The sequence below is a fragment of the Astyanax mexicanus genome, chromosome 25 (genome assembly GCF_023375975.1).
Source record: "Astyanax mexicanus isolate ESR-SI-001 chromosome 25, AstMex3_surface, whole genome shotgun sequence".
Taxonomy (NCBI): Eukaryota; Metazoa; Chordata; class Actinopteri; order Characiformes; family Acestrorhamphidae; genus Astyanax; species Astyanax mexicanus.
In genome coordinates, this window is record NC_064432.1 from 5,890,953 (window position 1) to 5,914,909 (window position 23,957).

Here is a 23,957-nt window from a genome sequence, read left to right on the forward strand (position 1 = left end):
GCATTAAAATTGTTTTCTTTAGTTTAACAATATACACATATATATATATATATATATATATATATATATATATATATATATATATATATATATATATATATATATATATAATTTAACAAACTACAGGTTGTTTTTAATAAATCTAGTTAAGAGTGTAGCCTTCCATTTTTTTTAGTAACAACAAATTAGGTAGAAAACCCCTCCCTTTAAAGCACAAAAAGACAATATATAAATTCTGTTATGTAACTTTTGAGCTGGTCTTTGGGTAGCCATCAATTCGTAAACTGTTCAAACTGTTCAAACGAATCTGTTTTTGTTCTTTGTTAGCAGTATTAGCACTATGATCGGGAGAATCCCGGGTTTGAATCCCGGTCATGCAGTTTGTCATCAGCAGCCGGAGCTCTGAGAGAGCACAACTGGTCTTGCTCTCTCTGGGTGGGTACAGTAGATTGTTCTCTTTCCCCTCATCACTTAGGGTGATGTGGATCAGCACAAGGCTGCGTCTGTGAGCTGATGTATCGTAACTGAGTCGCTGCGCTTTCCTTCGAGCATTAGCCCTGTGATGCTACTTTCTTGTGTGGGATATACAGCTGACTAACAGTTGAATTGGAGAGAAAAATAGGAGAAAAATTAAAATAAATCTTAAAAAAAAGAAAGACAGACAAAATGTTACGTTTGCACATGCCATAAACAGCCCCCCCCCACACACACACACACACACACAAACACACACACATGCCGAAGATACAGCAAGTGCAGCAAGACCTGCTGAATTACAAGGGAAACATGGCGACACTCCTGTTCATTACTAGTGACACATAATGCGCCTTATAATCTGGTGCACGCTCTATGCTTTCCCAGTTTTTTTTACTAGCATTAGCCTCGTAGCTCCAGTGCTATTTTCCTTTGATAATCGAGTACATCTGAGATAAATAAAATTGTAAGTTCACTAAATGGCATTTGTAAAAGTTAGAAACAAAAACATACAAACATATAAATTATGAAACAACATTCATAAACATTTAAACATTGCATTTTTTTTGCTCTCGTTCCCGAGTCCACTGATGCCATCCAGGTGGCAGAGCATCAGTCAGTGAGGTTGATATGGATTTGAGTTTCGCTGTGTAATAACTATATGGTAAATGCATGAGAGCAATGTTAATAGTGAGTCTATAACGCTGTCACTTTCAGGATCACCGGCGTGCTCGTGCAGTTCTCGTTGCTTATCGCCGGCTCGTCGTGCATCTCCACTCCGCAGGGTTTCTTCTCCGCCGGCCCCGCCTCCTCATCGCCGGGGGCGATGACCTGGCAGCACTTGCAGCAGCAGCAGCAGCGGCCGGCGCAGGCCGTGACCATCCTGTCGTAGGGCTCCAGGGACCGAGCCCAGAGGGGGAGGAACTCCCAGGTCCGGAGGCAGTGAGGGAGGCAGTGAGGCCAGCGCGACTGCATGAAGTTCACCACAATGATAAACAGCAGCAGCAGCGCCACCGGCAGGAGGACGCCCAGCAGCGCAGGCAGACCCGCCAGCGACAGGCCGAACACCAGCAGCGGGATGAAGAAGAAGCAGAAGAGGATGTAGAAAATGGCGAACCAGCGATAACTTGCCGTCACGTTGCCCAGCGCTTTGGCCAGGACGATCGGGACACGCATGAACGGCAGGACGTACCACAGCAGGATGCCCGACACGTTAAAGAATAGATGAACCAGAGCGATCTAGAGACAAAGGAAGCAACACATGAGCATTTATTCCATATTTGTTCTTCAAAATTCCCCCTTTACTTCAAAAAGAAATGCTAATCAGCATACTCTAAGTTAGAAACAATTAGGAAAAAATTTATATATAGTATATTTCACACGATAAGGCTCAATGACAAATAAACGTCTATTTTCTGGTCTATTTTCATACATAATTTGCACTGGATTATAAGGCGCATTTTAAGGAACTTCTAATACAGTGGGTCCCGCTGCTGGATAGCTAACTAAGTTAAGTAAAGCTAAGCTAAGTAAACAAAACAGTAATAAAAAAAACATTTTCTTTTAAAGTTAAATGAGTGCAGTATATTAATCTACACAGATTTCTATCCTGAAAACGTATTTATTTTGGTAAGTAAAGCGCTTCCATTTATTTACATTAAGTTTAGATTCACGAAAATCTCCAGCACTAAGTCTGGAGCATTAGCATTAGCTACTAATGCCTCCCGACAGCGCTACACTGAGTCAGGGAGATATTAGCTAGCGGTTCATCCCATGTAGCTTATTTTAACACGGTAAACACACAGGGTACAGTATGATAATATTTCGCCCTGAACATCGAAAGAGCTAGCACCGTTAGCAGCTAATGCTAATGTTGCTCCAGCAGAGCTATCCGGAGGAAATAGTGGTTAGAGGCTAAGAGGTTTTTCGGTGCTGGAGAAACTATACTAAAACTCCTGTATAACTCTGACTGGTAAAAATTATACATAAGGATGTGTGAGAAAAAATATATATATATTTTTTTGTATTTATATGTGGGTTAGTGTGTGTATATGTGTGTGTGTGTGTGTGTGTGTGTACCTGCAGTGAATTGGTCAGTGTCTCTCCTGGACTGGCCATGGCTGCCAGTATAGCTGTGGTGGTGGTTCCAATGTTTGAGCCCAAAGACAACGGATACGCTCTTTCAATGCTTATAACACCAATACCTACACACACACACACACACACACACACACACACACATTATTTACAGTTTTATTATATACAGTTTAGCAAAGCTAAAAGCTAGCTATGCTTATAGCAAACCAGTGTATTATTTATTTTAAGTGATTAAAGCTTTTATATCACATTAATCAAACCTTTATACATAATTGAGTACTGTATATTACATATTATGGCAGGTTTTATGTTAAAAGAGGAACACAATGTTCTTCTAAATTTCCTCATTAAATGTCACAGAGTTCACCACTAATAAACTGTTCCAAAGGTATCTCACTGTACTGCAAATTAATTACTAAACTGATAAGATAACAGTAACACATTTCTTACTGAAATTCTTAGAGGAAACAGGTTTGCTACTTCAGCACAAAAGCAGTAAGAGGTCATATGACTGGCCACTTTATTTGAAACCCTTTCCTCATGTGCTCCGCTTGGTTGGTGTGCAGTTACAGGGGCTGAAAACACTTATAAAGTGGCCACCAGTGAGTGAAAGCACAAGGTAGGTGTTTCTAATAAAGTGGCCACCAGTGAGTGAAAGCACAAGGTAGGTGTTTCTAATAAAGTGGCCACCAGTGAGTGAAAGCACAAGGTAGGTGTTTCTAATAAAGTGGACAGTGAGTGGATGTAGAAGGTAGAGTAGGTGTTTCTAATAAAGTGGCCAGTTAGCAGAAGCACAAGGTAGGTGTTTCTAATAAAGTGGCCGGTGAGTGGAAGCACAAGGTAGGTGTTTCTAATAAAGTGGCCACCAGTGAGTAGAAGTAGAAGGTAGAGTAGGTGTTTCTAATAAAGTGGCCAGTTAGCAGAAGCACAAGGTAGGTGTTTCTAATAAAGTGGCCGGTGAGTGGAAGTAGAAGGTAGAGTAGGTGTTTCTAATAAAGTGGTCAGTTAGCAGAAGCACAAGGTAGGTGTTTCTAATAAAGTGGCCGGTGAGTGGAAGTAGAAGGTAGAGTAGGTGTTTCTAATAAAGTGGTCAGTTAGCAGAAGCACAAGGTAGGTGTTTCTAATAAAGTGGCCACCAGTGAGTAGAAGTAGAAGGTAGAGTAGGTGTTTCTAATAAAGTGGCCATTAGTGAGTGGAAGTAGAAGGTAGAGTAGGTGTTTCTAATAAAGTGGCCAGGGAATGGAAGTACAAGGTAAGTTGGTAGTCAGTGTATATGGATCTGAGGATAAATGTGTTTGTGTGTGTGTGTGTTTGTTTGTATATCTCTGTGAGACACTGACCTACTAGAGGTGTAATAGCTGAGGTGAAAACCGAGCTGCTTTGGACAATGAAGGTCATTCCAGCTCCCACCATGATGGCCAGGTATCCGGTCACCCATGAGAATGGAAACGGAAAATCTGTGCATAAATCAAAGATATTTTAATGCTTTTATAATACAGTTATGTGTTAAATACAATGTTAGCACAATGCTAATCCAAAAGCAGGCTCTGGGATCAGGAATCTGACCTGTGTTGATGATCTTCTTGATGACTGAAGCTACCTGACCCTTCAGCATGGAGTTGAGGAGTTTGACAATGAATATGAGGCAACCACACAGAACGACCAGCGACATGGCTAACAGGATTAGCCCCACTGCTAGGTCTGCCAGATTAGTGTCCACAAAGATATGATGACCTGAGACCAAAGAGAGCAAAGTATTGATACTAGAAATCATAATAAAACTCATATTAAGTTCAACTGCTTGAGCATAGAGCCATTTTAACTTGAGGGGTGGGAATAAAAATATCAGTATCACAATATATATTGTATCATTTTTTTTGTGATACTTTATCAATATGTGACATAAGATATCAATACATTTTTTGTAACATATGCGCTCTAAACTCCCTAAGATTTGCCTTCCAGTTTTACTAAGAGTTTACAATTAATGCTTCATTACTCCAGATGGTGGCGCTATAATAACATTTTTTGGTATTGACTTATTTAAGCAATAATACACTCGAGATTCGTGCTGCTGTGGTCATAAAGCAGCACAGCAGTGCCAATATTACACGATATAGCACAAATCTCGGGTGCATTGTAGCTGTTTATTGAAAAATGAGAAAATATGGTCTGTTTGGTTATAAAAACTCCACAAGTTAAAATAGTTCCATTGCTGCTCTGTTTGTAGCTGCGCTGTTTGGCTTGTAAGCGCTGCATCGTTGCTAGGTAACCTGTATGTGGCAGGGGTAATACACAGAGAGCTTTGGTTACAGTGCATTACCGGCTGATAACGGCACTCATAGAACGACTCTCAGCCAATCACATTGCAGGGTCGGAACTAACTGTGGTATAATTAGGTGTATTATATTTTATTCTCTTCAGTAACAGTAACAGATGGCATAAAGTATCGTAAAGAACTGTCTTGCGATATATCGAGTGTTGCACAATCACAGTATCGTGGTTTTAACATCATTGCAGACGTCGTATCTTAATAATATTGTATCGTGAGATGTCCTGTGATTCTCACTCCTATTCAACACATAGTAAAACTATGTTTCTCACTCACATTTCTGAATGTTTATTATTTCCGTGACATTCTTCCACTCCCAGCAGGGGGCGCTAGTGCAGTTGACGATAGTTACGTTCTGCAGTGTCTGTAAAATTAAAAGAATAAAAACACTTTAAAAAACAATGTTTAGTGTAGGTGAGAGAAAAGCAAATTTAAAGTAAACATTCTTCTGTGTTGCTAAGCGGTTGCTATGGTATCCCATGTGGTTGCTATAGTGTAGCTACTTGGTTTGCTATTGTGTTGAAAAGAGGTTGTGTTTGCTGCCAGTTTTTTTCTACAGTGTGGCTCAGTGGTTGCTGAGGTGTTGTTAGGTGCTAGCTAATTGGTTGCTATAATAGTTCAGATTTTTGCTATAGTGTTTAGTGTTGCTCAGTAGTTGCTGTGGTGTTGCTAGGTGGTTGCTAATTGGTTGCTATAATATGCCAGGCTATTGATTTCTTAGTGGTTGCTGAGGTGTTCCCAGGAAGTTGTTAAGTGGTTGTTATAGTATGCCAAATCTTTGCTATAGTGTTGCAAGGGGGTTTCTAAGTGGTTGGTTTAGTATGCCAGGTGGTTGCTGTGGTGTTGTAGCTATGGCGTCTGATGTGGTTGCTATGAAGTTGCCAAGTTTAAGTTCATTTTTATATGCATTACCGTGTTTTTCATTGTTGAGCACCAAGTTTTGATGAGGCTTTTATTCTTGGCCTCTGGATCTCCGGTTGCAATGCCACTGATGACGGATTCGTCCAGCTGTATTGGACAAAATAATGCAGCTCGATTAATCAAACACAGTCTTGTTTTTGCAAGTTTATTAATACAAGCAAAAACCTCACACTACAAAAAATAAAATCTTAGCAAAGTAAATTCTTAAAAGGGCAATAAGCCCGCTGATTTTTTGCTGACTCCACCCTCAGCTCAAACTTGAAAAAAGGATACCAAAAAAATGGGAGGAGTAGTTTGGGAGGGGCACTGGGTGATGTATGGGTTTAGAGGCAGTCTAGGAGGGAGAGCTGATTGGCTGAGCTGCAGCACTAGCAGTGTGACTTTGATAGCGGTGAGACACAGATGGTTGGATGTCAGCAAGGGGGTGGAATAATTAATTAACTAATCTGCATATTGTGATCTGCACATTGTGTCTGCTTACCAAATTACGTAGACACATTGTTCACAACTATAGCACAGTAGCACACTCTCTGGGTGGGTACAGTACAGTAGATGGCGCTCTTTACCCTCATCACTCCTAGGGTGATGTTGATCAGCACAAGGCATCTGTGAGCTGATGTATCAGAGAAAAAATAGGATTTTTTGAAAAAAATAAATTAAAAAAATGAGAAATACCTGATCAAGCACTGATATTTAGTTACAGATTCTGTATTTAGTTTAGAAGAGACCTCATTTTGGTGGACTAGCATGGTTAAGCTGCTCGAACTATTTGGTCATGCTGGTTGGACCAGCTATACCATATACTGCTCAAGAAAAAAACACAAACGTGGGTTAGGTGGCTTCCAATGGGCTCTCAATGAGTTTGTAGATCTGTGGTTACAGGACCCAGTTGGGCTTCCCAAAAGAGCCCCAACTTTTCAAACCATCTTATTCCCACATGGATCTAGGCTCCACAGGTAGTGTACATCCTAAATGGGGCCCATATTTACTGGCATCCACATTCAGGGCCAATATGGACTTTGTCTGGTTCCCAGTTGGACTGCCCATACATGACCCACATGGGCATGATATCTGGGAAGGTGGTCACCCAACCAGCTCAACAAGCTAGACCAGTTTACCAGCTTGACCCAAGAATCTATTGGTTAGTTCTTGCATCCTGTTCCTCTAGCTAAGTAGTACATATCTGCTATGCTAAACTAAGCTAAACTGAGCTGGTAAATCTGGTGCTTTTTGACTAGTCAGAATGACCAGTCAAGATATCTGCAATTGATAGCATCCTGTACCTCTATGATGGAGTGTGTGAGCGGGTCCGTGATGACGTTGAGCAGTGCCGGGGCGTTATCTCCACTTTCTATGTTGAAGGATCTCACTATGAGCTCGGTGAGGCGGTACAGGTAACCTGTAGCGGCCTCCAACGGCAACAGCACCAACACGGACAGCCAGTTGAAGAAGTCGTGCACCGTGGCTCCAGCAAACGCCCTGAACAGAGAACCATAGTTGTTTTCATGATGTTTTCATTCTTGTGTTTCACATGACATCGTAATATATAGCTTTCATCTAGCTAGTTAGAGCTAAAAACACAACCTGCTAATGCTAATGAAATATACATAGTACAAGCTGCTTCAAAAAATAGCTGGTATGCTGTTTGTAAGTTTAATTCACTATTTCTCTGCTGGTGGAATTGGTTTTAATATCCATGTACATATCTATTTTATTTCACACGACACTGCACACAGCAAGTGTCAATCACCGAAGTATTGATTTCACCTGTTTACCTCACTATATATATATATATATATATATATATATATATATATATATATATATATATATATATATATATATATATTCAATCCACACACACCTCGCCGAGTATTGTCTGGTTTACCCACATTACAAAGCGTTATTCCTGCTCTATGTTGCTGCCTCTCTGTGTATGAACCCTGGACTGATGATCGTTTATGGCATGTTTATCCTCTCTGGCAGCTGTTTACCGTTACTGACCTATCTTATTTTGACATTTCCCTGTCTCCAGTCTCCGGACTATGTTACCCAGAATGCACCTTACTTTGTCAAATGATCATATGACACTGCACACGGCACCACCATGAAGTCAATTATCAGAGTATTGATTTCACCTGTTCACCTTACTATATATATATATATATATATATATATATATATACACAGCTTCACTCCACACACAGAAATGTTTTCTGACCTGCGGAACTTGCTGCGGTCTCCGGCCTGCGTCATGGCTACCACTGTGTTAGTAACGGACGTCCCGATGTTGGTGCCCATGATAATGGGGACTGCTGTTGACACCTGCAGCACTGCGAGAGAAAGAAACTGCGGTCAATATCGATGCACTAAACCAATTGAATCATTTTGACATTAGTTTGTATACTGTAAGGAATCATGAACAAAGTGTGAACTCTATATCTGTTATTGCTTTATACTCATGCCAAACACACAAACATCACCTTCAACCTCATTTCAGAGAGTACTTACATCCAGAGGAGACCATGCTGACCACTATAGAGGAGGATGTGCTGGAGCTTTGGACCAGCAGAGTGACCAAAACACCAATGACCAGTCCAGCAAGGGGGTTGGACAACACCTCATTGTCCTGGAATATATCACCAGCCGCCTTCCCTAATTACCACACACACTGTTAGCATTATTCAACACACACTCAGTTGTAGAAGTATGTATTTATCAATTTTACAGTTGAATCCAATGTCATATAAGGGTTAATTCTACGCTGAATAGTGTAAAAATTTAAATGATCGATATTAATACTGCTTCATTGTTTCTATGTCTTAGTTTTCAACATTTAATAAACTCCAGATAAAGTTTCGTTTAGTAAAGACTGAAGCTAAAAAGATTCTTCAGATTCAGAAGTTTACTTTCTAGTGTTTTGTTTTATATTTTATTCTAGATATTAAGACTATAATCAACATAATTTGCATAATCCACTCCACCACACAAACCACTGATGCCCCATCCATGAATTAAATTGCTAACAAAACCATAATTCATATATATATATGAAGAAAAAAAAATGTTTTGTGTGTGTGTACCTCCAACAAGCTGAAACCCTTGGCTGAGAATATCCAGGGAGCACACGAACAGATACAGTAAACCCAACAGCGCCACCAGCTTTAACACTGAAATACACACCCTCTTCCCCTTCCCCTTACTGTCTAAATCTGAGAGAGAGAGAGAGAGAGAGAGAGGGGGAGATAAAGAGAGAGAGAGATTTAATTGTATTCAGTGACAAGCTGATCATTAGTGAGGACAGGATGTTAAATGATCACCACTCCATCTACTTCATTCATGAATTCATTAATTAATTTATTTATTTATTCATTTATCCACTTCATTCAACTCATTAATTAATTCATTAATTTACTTAATTAATTAATTAACTCATTCATGTATCCACTTAATTCACCTCATTCATACATTAATTAATTCATTTATCCACTTTATTCATTTACTTTATCCACTTCATTCATTCATTCATTCACCTCATTCATTCATACATTCGTTCATTCACACATTCATTCATTTATTCACTTTATTCATTTACTTTATCAACTTCATTCATTCATTTACTGCATTAATTCATTCACTCACTTATTCATTCACGTAATCATTTTTTTAAGGTGTGATTTGGTCTCTGTAATACCTCTCCATTTGACCCCAGTGTCCTGAAGCTCTGGCAGGTCCCAGGGATCCTCCTCTCTGTCCAGATCAGCCTGAATCAGAGCCACAGTAGAAACAGCCGGAGCCATGTACACCGACTTGTGTTTCTGACCTGAGAGAGAGACAGAGAGAGAGAGAGAGAGAGAGAGAGAGAGAGAAAAGTTTCTAGATTTTATATATATAATTATTAATATACTGTACATTAAGATGCAACAAACACACTCTTGTCTACATACCATTAAGAGCATCTGTGTGCTGCTCCAGAGAGTTTGGTCGAGGTGCCATTGTCTGGAAACACACACACACACTATCACTATTAGTTTGGGGTTATTTGCTATTTTACGAATCATTTTATTAAATAAATAGATTTCAAATCACAAACGCACATGTATCAAATGGTTAACAACACCCTAGCAACCACCTGAACTACCACTGAAACCATGTGTTATAGCAACACACTACAAACTCCCTAATTAGAATAAAATTTTGGGTATTAAAAAAAAAGAGTTCATCTGGCTATTGTTGGAGTAACTGCCTCTACTTTTGGAACATTGCTGTGAGGACTTGATATCACTTAGTGAGAAAGGTATGGTTGTGAGGTCATGATACTTTTGAATGATCACTAAAAGTATTGGATGGAGCTCCATTTTATCATTTGAAGGAAAAGTCAAGTTTTACCGATAACTGGCAACGAGTCTTTCACATCTCTGTGGAGGAATTTTGTTCCACTCTTCTTTACAGAATTGTTTTCATTCAGACACATTGGAGGATTGTCAAGCTTGAACGTCCTGTTTAAGATCATTCACAGCATCTAAATCTCAAGACTTTCACTAGGCCACTCCTCCAAAAACCTTCATTTAGTTTTGTTTTGTTTAAGTCATTCAGAGGTGAATTTGTTTGTGTGCTTTGGGTCATTGTCCTGCTGCATAACCCAAGTACTCCTGAGCTTGAGGTCACGAACAGATGATGAATATTCTCCTTCAGGATTGTCTGTTAAACAGCAGAATTCCTGCTTCCATCTGTTACAGCACGTTTTCCAGAAAAGCAGCACCAGACCATTACAACACTACCACCACCATGTTTTACATTCAGTATGATGTTCTTTTTCTGAAATTATGATACTTTAATGTCAGGTGTAACTGGACACACACCTTCTGAAAAGTTCCACTTTTTTCACATCAGTCCAAAGAATATTTACCCAAAGTTCTGGAGATCATCAAGATATTTGTTTGTAAACAGATCGTACTTTCACAGTCTCTTTCTTATTATTTTATCATTAAAACACTGATCTTAACTGAGGCTGTAAGTGAGACCCTGCAGTTCTTTAAATGTTGTTCTGGGTTCTTTTCTGACCTCCTGGATGAGTTGTTCATGCCCTTTTGGAGTAATTTAGGTCGGCCGGTCACTCCTGGGAAGGTTCACCAGTGTTCTATTGCTGTTTTCTCCATTAGTGAATAATAATAGTTCTCACTGTGATTCGCTGGAGTCTCAAAGCTTTAGAAATGACTGTGTAACCTTTACCAGACTGATAGATGATCAAAGATCGTAGCATGAAGTCTTGCTTTTTGAGATATTTTATCTGCTTCATGTTGTCAGTCAGGTTCTATATTTAAGTGATTTCTTGATTCTACAGATCTGGCTGTAATCAGTCCTGGTCGTGGTTAGTAGTGAAATTGACTCAGATTTTCTAAAAGTGTGATTAATCACAGTTCATTTATGGGAAATAAACACTTTTTCGCACAGGGATAGACTAATAAATAAAATCATATAAAAATCATTTAAAAAGTGCTTTTTATATTTACTCAGGTTAAATTTGTCTGCTAGTAAATATATATTTTTTTACTTAAATGTATGAGAAAAATGGGAAAACACAAGAACTCTGTAGGAGGGAAAATATAAGTTTTTGTACCACTGTACCCCCCCCCCCCACACACACACAGCACCACACTGTGATCCCGAAAACCCCGTACACCCGTTTACCCCACACTTCTGTCACACGGCACAGTATTGATCAGTCTGTAGCGCAGTGTGTGGTCAGAGCCAGGATTTTTCCATGTGACCGCTCTGCGGAGGACAGAGCACTTCCTGTAACGGCTAAAAATCAAAGCTACAGTCTCCCCTCGTCACCCTGAACAGTATAGTTCACTTTTACATCGAGTTTTACACCATAGCTCCAAGGCTAATGCAGCTTACAAGCTAAGAAAGCTAATATGCAATCAGTTAGCATTGTGCTACATTAGGCTAATCTCTTTATATAAGTCTTGCTTTTGTGTTTTCTAACACTGTATGAATCTACGTTATCCATAAACCTGAACCGTTGCTTTTGCGATGCTAACATACAATGTTTTGGTCCATTTTTATAAAGAACAGCATAAAGTTGTAGTTGTAGTTTTGACAGCCGTAGGTATGTTTATGTATGTGTTTGTATCTTAATCTTTATATTAGCTATTGGATTTTTAAAAAGCAATATATTTGGCTAGTCAGACCAAACAGTTAGCTAGGACTTCTCCTCATTTTACACGATGCATATACTGTCTCTTCATATACTATCTATTAGGTAATTTAGGTAATGTTGTAGAACGAGTTGCTTTGCCAGTTGTTGTGATGAATTCCAGCTCATGTTGTGTGATGCACCTGCAAGCCATGAAGAGCCACATTTCGGCACAACACCAATTCTATTTTCCTCTGGTATTTTCATACCTGCTACATTGGATTGGTGCAAACACAAGTCTGAAATTGGAAACCAAACAAGCTATACGTGAAAACACCTTAACCTGCTAACAAGCTCCTGACCAGCATAGTGTATGCAGCATTTGATTTAGCATGGTCTCGCCGGTCACGCTGGTCAACCAGCATGGTTAAGCTTGGTCAAACTGGTTGTCTAGCTTGGTCAGGTTGGTCACGCCTGTAGACCAGCTTCACCCTTCAATTTAAACAACACCAAACCCTCTACTGATCAAAATCTACGCTGGTAAACTAGCTTTTAACCAGCCTGACCAGCTTGACCAGGGTTTATCTCTACTTCTCCAATGACTAGCCAACAATTAATCACTCAGACTCTGAAAACCTCTAAAACATGGGCAAGACCAAAGAGCTTTCTAAGGATGTCAGGGACAAGATCACAGACCTGCACAAGGCTGGAATGGGCTACAAAACCATAAGTTGATCATGCGGAAGATGAGAGATCAGCCTAAAACTACACAGGGGAAACTTGTTAATGATCTCAAGGCAGCTGGGACCACAGCAAAATTAAAAGAAAAGCACATTAAAAAAAGGTTTTAAAAAAAGAAGCATCAATAAGGTCATGAAGTGGCCTAGCCAGTCTCCAGACCTTCTTACCATAGAGAAGTTATGTTTTATGAGTTGCCATGCAACAGCCTCGAAATCATAATGATTCAGAGATCATTTGAAACGAGGGTTTTGCCACCGAGTATTAAGTCTTTTTTGCCAGAGGGATCAAATACTTATTTCTTCCTGCAAAAGAATTATATTATAAATTTATATAATTGATTATTGAATCCATTGAATTTCATACATTTTAGAAATTCTATCTTTCACTGTTAAAATTAACCTGCCCTTAAAATTATAGACTGTTCATGTAAAATTGTAAAATGTAAAATTAGCAAGGGATCAAATAATGATTTCCTTGACTTTACCTAACTTTACTGATGCTCTCACTCCAATGTGGCTGAATACAATCAAATCCACTTCACAGCAATGTTCAAACGTCTATCAGAAAACATTTGCAAAAAAGAAAGTAGAGGCGTTCTACTCCCTGCTGTTCCCAGCTACTGCACTTTAATTTAAAGTAAATGCTATGAAATGATATACTTTTACCCATTGTATTTAAATGAATGTAGTGAGTGGTGTAATTACATGATTACATATAATCGACATACAGTTATTGCACCAATTAAAACTGTGGAAGTGTTAACGCTCATGAAGTATGGCGAGATGTTTGCTTACCTTCATTTGCCGGCTCTAGTCCAGTCCTGCTGACCCACACAGGGTTTAAACTGTGTCCAAAACCCGGAAGTTCGAGAAAAGAATCCGTAAAAATTGTGCTTTCTCAGTGTAACAGAATAATTCAAGCAATTTCACACACCTGTCCGGGCTGACACACACACACACACACACACACCTGGTCAGGTGAGCACACACTCCAGATCAGAATAATCAGTGAATGATCTGTGTGTACAGATGCGTGTGTGTGCGAGTGTGTTTTATAGCCAGTCGGAGAGGATTCCCCCTCCGCACAGTTAGGTCACGCCAATGGTAAAGTGCAGAGGCGGAGCTGTGTGGGTGTGTCACTGTGTGTTCCTGTATTGATTAGCAATTATTCATTATCGTTTAAAAGCTCACTGTGATATAACACGTTATGACCCCTACATTAAATGGTATTTATAAGCCAGATATAAAGCTTAATAGTCCTCATTTATCAATTTTATGTCATTTGACTTCAAAAACTGTTACAACACTTGGAATTGGAATAGGTCTTTATACACTTTATACATGGACAAGAGTATTGTGTCTAGTGGGGCACCAGCGTGTCTCTTCATAAATTAGGTTTTAATCCCAGTTATGTAGCTTGCCATCAGCTGCCAGAGCCCCGAAACAATTAGCCTTGCTCTCTCTGGATTGGCATATGGTGCTCTTTTCCCTCATCACTCCAAAGGGTGATGTCGCTCAGCACAAGGCATCTGTGAGCTGATGTATCAGATCCTCCAAGTGCGCTGTACTAGGCAATGCTGCATCAGCAGCAGTCGAAAAAAAGGCGGAGTCAGACTTCACATGTCGGAGAAGGCGTCTAGGTGTGCTAGTCTTCACTCTTCTTGTGTTGCAGCATCACACAGCAGACAAGCAGCTGAATGGATGGAACCATTGATCCAGAGAAAAATTGGGGAAAACATTAGAAAGAAAGAAAGAAAGAAAGAAAGAAAGAAAGAAAGGGTTTGCGATACAAGTATAAAGCCCGGAAATTTACCTGAATACACCTCACTTTCACACCCATTGGTGTAGATATAATAATGAACTCTGTTGTTATTTTAACAACGTGGGTGCAAGACGTAAAAAAAAGTAAGATAGCTTTTCATTGACTCTGTCCATCAGAACTCACTCAGTCAACCGCTCACACTCCCCTGAGTACCTATTTAGAACACTTGTTCCTCATATTACTGGTCTACTACAAGTCTTTCTAACTGTTTCCCCAGTGCATGTGGAGTGTTTATCTGTCTGATTGTCGTTTCTTTTGCTTTTCATTTTTTTTTATATGTTTGTCTATTTGTGAGATTTGACAGGTCCAGCCTTGTAAGGCATCGCCATTATAATCTGAAGAACACTGGAGTGAATCATGATGGATCTTTATGCTTGTCATCAGTCCGAGCATGTGCTCATTGTTTTAAATTATGTGTAGTCAACTAATCGTTTAGCTACCTAAATTAGGTTACAGAAAGGTGAACATAAATTAAACGTTTTGTGTGTGTGTGTGTGTGTGTGTGTTCATATAAGTGAATCTAGGGCACTGATCAGTCCTCCTGATCACATGACACACTCTGTCCTTTAACTACAGCACAGATCTTTAAAACATATGGAAAAAATAAAGTGTATTGACTGTTCTTTAATGGGAATCTCAATGATGTTTCCATTCCCTGAAAAACTTAAAATAGGTTTTGTAAATGAGTTTTATAAATGCTCATTTGAGTGTAAATGGTAAATAAGTGTAAATAAGTGGACACATCTATATGTGTATCATTTAAATACTGTACATTTTGGACATAATTTCTATTACTTTTCTGAATTCAACATATTAAAAGATTTAGCAAGCCATTACTTTTGAAAGCAATACATTTAATGTTGATTGCGATTCTGCGAATTATGTTAGATAAGATAATTAGATAAATAAACAGTAACTGTGTATCAGAATGTCTAATTATTTACACTTAAACACATGCAGTTTGACTGATCATACCAAGAATAAAAACCAGCTAAAGTACAATTTATACTGCCCCTATACACTTTGTCAGCCCTCTTTTAGCGATCTATAGGTGAGCCATGGCTTAATAGCTTAATGTAGTGCCTGTCGATGTATCTTTGCTATCAGAACGGCAGGAAAAGTACACCTACTTTGGCGCATTGCTATTTAAACAGCGCAGTGCGTGAGCAGGTCATTTATGAGTCAATACAGGTCGTTATTCACAGCAACGTTATTTTAATTAGCATTGTGTTTATTTTTGATATAAAAGTTGGGTGGTGCACGATTGTGCATCCTTGTGTGTGTGTAAAGAACAGGGGTGTACATGCTTTAAGAGCATGCGGCACACCTGCCTCCCAAGATAGCAATAAACGTCTGACAGGTGACTGTTGTCAGGGTTTTAATGAGTCAGTGGCGCACCTGAGTCAGTGGTGTTTTCTGCTGCCAAGATAGCAACACACCAAAACATACCTAAACACCCCTCACTTCCTGACCACCAAGCGTAGATATATTCTTACGCTCTGTCGCTATTTGAAAGGTGTGAGTGAAAGATGTGAAAATAGACTGTAAATATTTTTCACCAAATTTATTTTTTCTACACAAAAAGAATATGATTATGATTTAAAGGTTTTGATGTAATGACTTACGTAAAGTACCTTTTCTTCTGACAGGGTATCAGAATCTTCACATATCTCCTCTAACCGGACGTGGAGGTAATCTCTAATAGACTCGCTTTTGTGGTTCCTGACACTGTATAACTGTCCGTTATCTCTAAACATTGATAGCGCTTTCTCTTACCCTGTAAAAGAGTTCCAGAAAACGGTTATTCAGGCCTTTATTAGTCCGACTGAATTACTGAAGTGAGCTTTTATCTAGGGGTCAATGAGACATCTCAGCATAGAACATCATAAAACCACACTGCCACAGTTTCAGCATCCCGCCACTGGCTTCTTCCGCATTTTACAACCAACTTTAAGGTGATGTTGATAGTTTTTAAAGCATTGCACAGCCTTGCTTCTACAAATATTATGAATATGCTATGTCTATAGCTTTCTCAAGAACTTTCGGGTCATCTTCTCTGTTGCTTTTCATTGCTCCAGATTTGTGAATGTGAGAGGGCGGGTCATGCAGCAAGACAACGACCCTAGCAAGGCAAGGAACTATGGGCCAGATCATCTCCAGAACACATTCGTAACTGATATTGAGAGGTCTGAAAAGGTCAGACCAGTGTTAGATGCAGAAAGGGGACCTACTCAAAATTATGTAGCTGATTTCAGGTAGGACATTTTAGTGTAGTACACTTAAAGGAGAAGTCCACTGTGAAATGGACTTCAGGTGTAGAGAAATATCCAGCAATCCAAAATATAGAGCTTTTAGCCCAGAGGTGTCCAAACTATGGCCCGCGGCCCATTTCCTTTTTTGGAGCGGCCCGCGAGGTATTTTAGAAATAGAATGAAAGTTGGCTCGTTGTTAAGCAGGTTTTTATAATGTGATATTCAAAGTTTGAACGCTAGGTGTCAGAAACGGGGCAAAGAGTCTAAAAGCGAGAGAGTGTTCAGTTGTAGCGCAGAAAAACGGGCCAAAGAGTGTAATAGAGGAGAGGGTGCGCAGGAAAACAGGCCAAAGAGTCTAAAATCGGAGAGAGTGCGCAATTGTAGCACAGAAAAACGGGCCAAAGATTCTAAAAGCGGAGAGGGTGCTCAGTTGCTGTGCAAAAAAATGGGCCAAAGAGTCTAAAAGCGGAGAGAGTGCGCAATTGTAGCGCAGAAAAACGGGCCAAAGAGTCTAATAGCGGAGAGAGTGTTCAGTTGTAGCGCAGAAAAACGGGCCAAAGATTCTAAAAGTTGCTGTAATTAAGGAGTTTAATATTATTATGAGACTTCATGAAATGAAACATCAATTTGAAAAATCTTAGTTTACACAACACTGTCAAAGATAGATAAAGATAGTAAGTCAAGTAAAATGGTGTGTAAATGAAAGTAATCAGGAAAATGTATTATTTAAAGTGGTATATTTCATTATTTGTTTTATTATGGAGTCTGTGGCCCGTGACTGCAAATATATTTCTTCTTCTGGCCCCCAACAAAAAAAGTTTGAACACCCCTGCTGTACAGTAACATACTTACGCGTGTGCTGACATCTAGTGGTGAGAATTAGGTACTGCGTGTTTTCTCTCTGTTCAGCAGCTAGAGGACAGTACCGGTGCTCACCTTCAGCAGTGAGGTGATGGTGTCTGACAGCAGCGCAGTGTGTCTGTTCTGCTTCTCTGTCTGTGTTTAGAGGAGAAACAGAGTTCAGACATGAATCCATCATCTTCCTCAGACCACAGAGGATCAGAATCACCCGGAGAGACCCCCGTGTTCCTCTCAGAGCGAGAACCGGGCTCTACTGGAGCTCAGCGTCTTCCGTGTGTAAGTTAACTTAGTTATTAACCTTGCTAACAACGCTAACCTACTGATTTACTGTGGATTTCAGGTGTTTACATCCTGGTTTAGGATATTATTCACATTTAAGACGTGCTAAAGTCGCGTTTGGATGATAAAAAGATGGTCTGGTTATTAGTTTCTGCTTTCAGGCTGAATTTAGCTTCTTATTTTGCTATTTAGTTTTGTAATTGTCCGTTCCACCTTAAATAGGCTCTGGGTATTAGTTTTAGCTGTAACACTGAAACAGTTATTTTGCTACTTGGTTTTGAAGTTGTCCGTTCCACCTTAAATAGGCTCTGGGCATTAGTTTTAGCTGTAACGCTGAACCAGTTATTTTGCTACTTGGTTTTGGAATTGTCCGTTCCACCTTAAATAAGGGGTTTTGCTGTAAGACTGAATTTAACTCCTCATTTTGCTATCTGGTTTAGGATTTGTGCTTTCCACCTTAATAGGCTCTGGGTTTTAGTTTCTGCTTTCAGACTGAATTTAACTCCTTATTTTGCTACTTGTTTTTGTAATTTGTCCGTTCCACCTTTAATAATGGCTGTGTTTTTAGACTGAATTAAACTTATTTTGCTAATTGGTTTTGAAATTGTCGGCTCCACCTTAAATAGGGTCTGGGTATTAATTGCCGAACTAATTATTTTGCTATTTGATTTTAGAATCGTCCGTTCCACCTTAAATAGGGTCTGGGTATTAGTTTCTGCTGTAAGACTGAACTGAACTCCTGAGGCGCCAGACTGTAACTACTGCACTCTTTAAGGTGGAATGGACAATTCAAAAAACAAGCAAGCTTAAGGGTGTTTTTTGTAGAATTTGTATTTATGCTCTTCAGTCTTACCCAAAAGTGCAGTAAAATGTGTGTGCGTGTGTGTGTGTGTGTATGTATGTGTGTGTGTGTGTGTTTGTGTGTTTTAGAGTGTCGAATGGAGGACATACACACCCACAGAGGAGGAGAATAAGATCTTCAGGGAGTGCGGTTCAGAGAGCTTCTTTAGTAGATGTGAGTTCCAGTAACAGCATCAATACAAGTTATGAAGACATCTGGCCAGACTTGTCAACCAGAGTAAACAAGCTTATAAAACAGAATGACCATACTGGCTGCCACTATGATCCAGAGATCGCTCGTTTGAGTCTTGCTCATGCTCAAGCTTGCATCAGCTGCTGGAGCCCTGAGAGAGCACAATTGGTCTTGCTCTCTCTGGATGGGTAGATGGTGCTCTTTCCCCTCATCATTCCTAGGGTGATGTGGATCAGCACGAGGCATCTGTGAGCTGATGTATCAGAACCGAATTGCTGCGCTTTCCTCCGAGTGTGCTGTGATGACACTCAATAATGGTATATATCAGCAGCAGCTCGAAAAGAGGCGGTGGCAGACTTCACATGTGTTGCAGTCGTCACCCTCTTTGTGTTGTTTCATCACTAGTGATGGGGGATTTACAGCTGAATTGTAGCAGCTGAATTTGCTGGACAGTCGGCCTAGCTAAATTGGGAGAAAATGGGAAAAAATTAGAGGAAGAAAAAAATGTTCTAGCACCTTATCAGTATAGCAGCCATTTTTGTGAACTGGAAGTCATCAGAAGAATATACATTAAAAAATAACAATAACACACATCAGCTACATTCTGTTTTTAAACCAACGGACAAAAAAACATAAACCAATTGATTGGGTGTCAAACATGGCCTGCTGTTTTTGTTGTTTGTAAGTAAAGTTGAAAACAACGAATACCACGACTTGTACATGCATTATATTATTTTTATTTAATCTCTCTTTCTTCAGGTTTGCCCATGGCATTATTAGGCCTGATTATCATACCGATCATCTTCCCCAAAGGTCAGTGCTCTTCTGATTACTAGGGGTGTCACGATTCTCTAAATCCTCGATTTGATTTTATTTCCGATTTTATTTTATTTTAGGGTCACGATTCGATTCGATTCTCGATTTTCTTTTTTCTTTTTTTTTTTTTTACAGCAGAGAGGCCTATGCCACTTTTAGATTAGTCTATGGTCAGTCATTGGTTTGATTCATCAAATTTACAATATCATATTTTAAAAGGTGGGCTTGATATAAGTGACGCAAAGTGATACAAGTGATCTGTAATACACCACATTAGGCACTGATGGTCAAATTTAAATAATTTAATTAAGATATAAGTGTAATGCCATCTAGTGTTTTTTTTGGTAGCAGCAGTGTGCACTACTAAAACAGCAATGTGCAACATAACAAAATAAGTAATATAAAAAGACAGGAAATGTACAAAATAATAGAACAATTAGAGCTTTAACAAACTGAACTCTATCCTAGTTAAACATGAAATATAAGACTTTTTCGGTCCCTGAGAATGACAAGTATTTTTCTTTAATAAAGATATATTATTAACTTTATCTGAGAGAAAGATGATCCTTAAGGTACCAAAACTATTAACACATTTGAGGCTAGACAATATTTATATTTTCAAGTTTTTCTTTAAGAAGATGAGAATGTTCACATTCTCTGGAGACAGGGCTGCTCTTTGAGCAGTCACAATGTCCGCGGCGTCGGCTACAGTGTGCTGCGCCATTTGTGTAGCTTAGAGGGAGGGATCGTCGATTATCTTTTTGACTTTGAGGCTCGAGACCATGACATAATTTTGATCAATTTCTATGAAATATCGAAATCGTGACACCCCTACTGATTACTGTTCTCTACTGATCACTACCGATGTCGTAGTGAACATACAATGGGTATACATCACTGCAAATGTAAATCTGGCTTGTGTTTCTGATAGGATCCCGGTTTGCATCCTCACGAGTTGGATTAGTGCCAGAAATAATGCGTGAGTATTATCTCCTCTGAAGTTGATTACATTGTGACATCTTACATACATTAGCTGCAATAGTAAATATCTCAGATCAGCCATATTAGTTATTATACAGCTCTGGAAATAAATAAGAGACCACCTAAAAATGTTGAGTTTCTTTAATTGTACCAACTTGAAAACCTCTGGAATATAATCAAGAAGTAGATGGATGATCACAACTGCTTGAGATTTTGCACCAGGAATGACAGGAGTGAAGTTTTTTAATTGTTTAACACCACTACTTTTTAGTTCTTAGGTGTATAAACTGTACAATAATTTTATGCTGTGTGTGTGTGTGTGTGTGTGTGTGTGTCAGTTTTTGGTGCAGTGAGCTACATTGTGGGACAGTACTCCTACTTGAATGCCTGTAAGGAGAAGTTTATGAATTTGAGGGATTCACCGATTGGAAAATCTTTAAGGCAGCCGCATACGTGAGTACACACACACACACACACACACACACACACACACACAGCATAACATTATTGTACAGTTTATGCATCTTAGAAGAACTCAAAAAAGTAGTGGTGTCAATTGATTAAAAAAACTTCAGATTAATCACAACACTATTCTGTTATTAACTGAGATTAATCACTCTTGTTCTTTTAAAGACGCGAGTTTTTAGCGTTTTTATAGCCAATAAAAAAAATAGTGTTTACTTGTACAGTTCTATTAAAAAATAAGAGACTGCTTAAAATGTATGTTTTTTTATTTTTTTTATTTTACATAATTGAAAATCTCTGGAATATAATCAAAGGAAGATAGATTTTCACAAGCCAACAAACCAAGCTGAACGAACTGCTTGAATTTTTGCACCAGGAGTGCAGGTATAAAGTTATTCAAAAGCAGTGTGTAAGACTGGTGGAGAAGGAGAACATGATGCCAAGATGCATGATTAAAAACTGTCATTAAAAACCAACCAGGGTTATTCCACCAAATATTGATTTCTCATTTTCTGTAAATAAATGCTCTAAATGACAAGATTTGGAATTTGGAAGAAATGTTGTCCGTAGTTTATAGAATAAAACAATAATGTTCATTTTACTCAAACATAAACCTATAAATACCAAAACACAGATAAATGATGCGAAAATAAGACGAGCGCTCATGCTAAAACAACAAAATTGAGCGAGAGAGAGAAATGTTTCTAAATTACGCACCCTCGTTACAATTCCTAGAAAGTGACTGATTGCGGCGGAAGTTGGGGTCAAACTTAATTAATTAATTTGCATTAAAACAAATTATGCATTACTGCGTGCGTCCAACATGTCTAACAGAGATCCTAGCTCTTCACATGCAGCACTGTTACCACAATATCATCAGCATTCATCATAATGTTTTGGCTCATTAATGTAAAAAAATGTACTAACGTAAATAATGTGTGTGTGTGTGTTCAGCTTTTTACTTAGTCAGTCGGTGCTGAATAAGAATGAGCCCCAGCCTGAGAGTGTGTTCCAGTCCAACACTCGGACAAAAAGCCAGAATACACAATCCTCAGACCGCCCTCCCTCAAAGGGTAATCTCACACACACACACACAAGGCAAATATACTAGGGGTGTCACGATTCTCTAAATCCTCGATTCGATTTTATTTCCGGGTTTTATTTTAGGGTCACGATTCGATTCGATTCTCGATTTTCTTTTTTCTTTTTTTTTTACAGCAGAGAGGCCTATGCCACTTTTAGATTAGTCTATGGTCAGTCATTGGTTTGATTCATCAAATTTACAATATCTTATTTCAAAAAGTTGGGCTTGATATAAGTGATGCAAAGTGATACAAGTGATCTGTAATACACCACATTAGGCACTAATGGTCAAATTTAAATAATTTAATTAAGATATATATGTAATGCCATCTAGTGAAAATCGTGACACCCCATCGTGACACGATTTGCTTTCTAAAATTTGAACATTTTTGCTCATCTGAGACAAAAACACATATTAGCACTGAAGCTATGAGGCTAATTTCCTTAGTACTCAGAACTTATGGGTTCGATTTCTGCTCTTTTTCTCTGCAGTGAAGAAGAACAAGTATGGAGATTCATGGGAGGAGTGAACAGAGATCTACAGTCAGTACAGAGTGTTAATGCTGTTACTGAACGACAAAAGTATCGGGACATGTTCTAATTTCTTGCTTCTGTTTAAATCAAGGCTTTTAAAAAGAGTTCATCCTGATCTTGCTTTTGATAAAGCAACTGTCTCTACTGTCCAGAAATCCCAAGGCTTTCTACTACATTTTGAAGTGTCACTGTTATGTCCTGGATGTATCACCAAGGAATACACAAGCTGTGTGTGCATTTACACATCTATATTAGCAATGGGTGCAACTTTTAAGTAGCTGAAGGAATTCATTGGAAGGGGGTTGGATTTTGAGTGTGTGTGTGTAGCCTTTTTTGGATCTGTGTTTCTGAGTTCAAAATAAAAGTTGGTTAAATGCTTCATGTGTTTCATTTTTTGGTTATTTTTTAATCATTAAATATGAGTTAACTGTGATTTATCACACTTTTTTTTTTTATCACAAAGCTGCGTTCAATTTCACTACTAACCACAACCAGACCTGATTATTATCAGACCTGTAGAATCAAGAAATCACTTAAATAGAACCTGTCTGACAACATGAAGCAGATAAAATATTTCAAAGTCATTGATCATCTATCAGTCTGAAAAAAGGTTACAAAGTCATTTCTAAAGCTTTGGGATTTCAGCATATCACAGTGAGAGCTATTATTCACAAATAGAAAAAAATGGTGAAATTTCCCAGGAGTGACTGGCCTACTGACATTATTCCAAAAGGGCATGGACAACTCATCCAGGAGGTCACAAAAGAACCCAGAACAATATTTAAAGTACTGCAGCTCTCACTTGCCTTAGTTAAGGTCAGTGTTAATGATTCAATAATACGATTGTAGACTAAATTTATAATAATTGCATTGAATTTAACATCTCTTATGTGTAAATCAATAAAACTCACCTAAACTAACATGAATAAATGTTCAGCAGTGGCTTTTCTTGTCCAGCAGGCGCACTAAGAATTTGCCCTATATAACAAAGGTCTCATAATGAACTTTTTTCAGATTTCTTTAATAGGTTGTCATAATGTTTTTTTTTTTTCATTCTAACAATTATTTAAATTTTTAGTCTGCAAGGCTAAGCACGTTTCATTGATTACAGCATTTTATCTTTAC

The 23,957-nt window shown here is 38.7% G+C and overlaps 2 protein-coding genes across 3 annotated transcripts; one reads left to right on the forward strand and one right to left on the reverse strand.

Moving 5' to 3' along the window:
• Window positions 1-116: 116 nt before the first annotated feature.
• On the reverse strand, window positions 117-13,802 carry slc34a2a (solute carrier family 34 member 2a). Its single transcript, XM_007239681.3, has 13 exons — window positions 13,502-13,802; window positions 9,772-9,823; window positions 9,519-9,647; window positions 8,908-9,036; window positions 8,336-8,479; window positions 8,046-8,157; window positions 7,108-7,303; window positions 5,816-5,911; window positions 5,180-5,267; window positions 4,138-4,305; window positions 3,912-4,028; window positions 2,554-2,678; window positions 117-1,713 (listed from the first exon to the last, which is right to left on the reverse strand). Exons 1-13 carry the CDS (start codon window positions 13,505-13,507, stop codon window positions 1,171-1,173), a joined length of 1,905 nt encoding a protein of 634 aa, XP_007239743.3. The 5' UTR covers window positions 13,508-13,802; the 3' UTR covers window positions 117-1,170.
• A 3,892-nt stretch (window positions 13,803-17,694) lies between these two features.
• Window positions 17,695-23,205, forward strand: LOC103029349 (OCIA domain-containing protein 1). 2 transcript variants are annotated; one of them, XM_022681690.2, is made up of 7 exons: window positions 17,696-17,917; window positions 18,851-18,935; window positions 19,713-19,766; window positions 20,701-20,748; window positions 21,089-21,203; window positions 22,170-22,288; window positions 22,791-23,205. In XM_022681690.2, exons 1-7 carry the CDS (start codon window positions 17,807-17,809, stop codon window positions 22,826-22,828), a joined length of 570 nt encoding a protein of 189 aa, XP_022537411.2. In that variant the 5' UTR covers window positions 17,696-17,806; the 3' UTR covers window positions 22,829-23,205. The 2 variants fall into 2 exon arrangements, with proteins under 2 accessions (XP_022537412.2, XP_022537411.2); XM_022681691.2 differs by lacking the exon at window positions 22,170-22,288 and having other exon boundaries at window positions 17,695-17,917.
• Window positions 23,206-23,957: the final 752 nt, after the last annotated feature.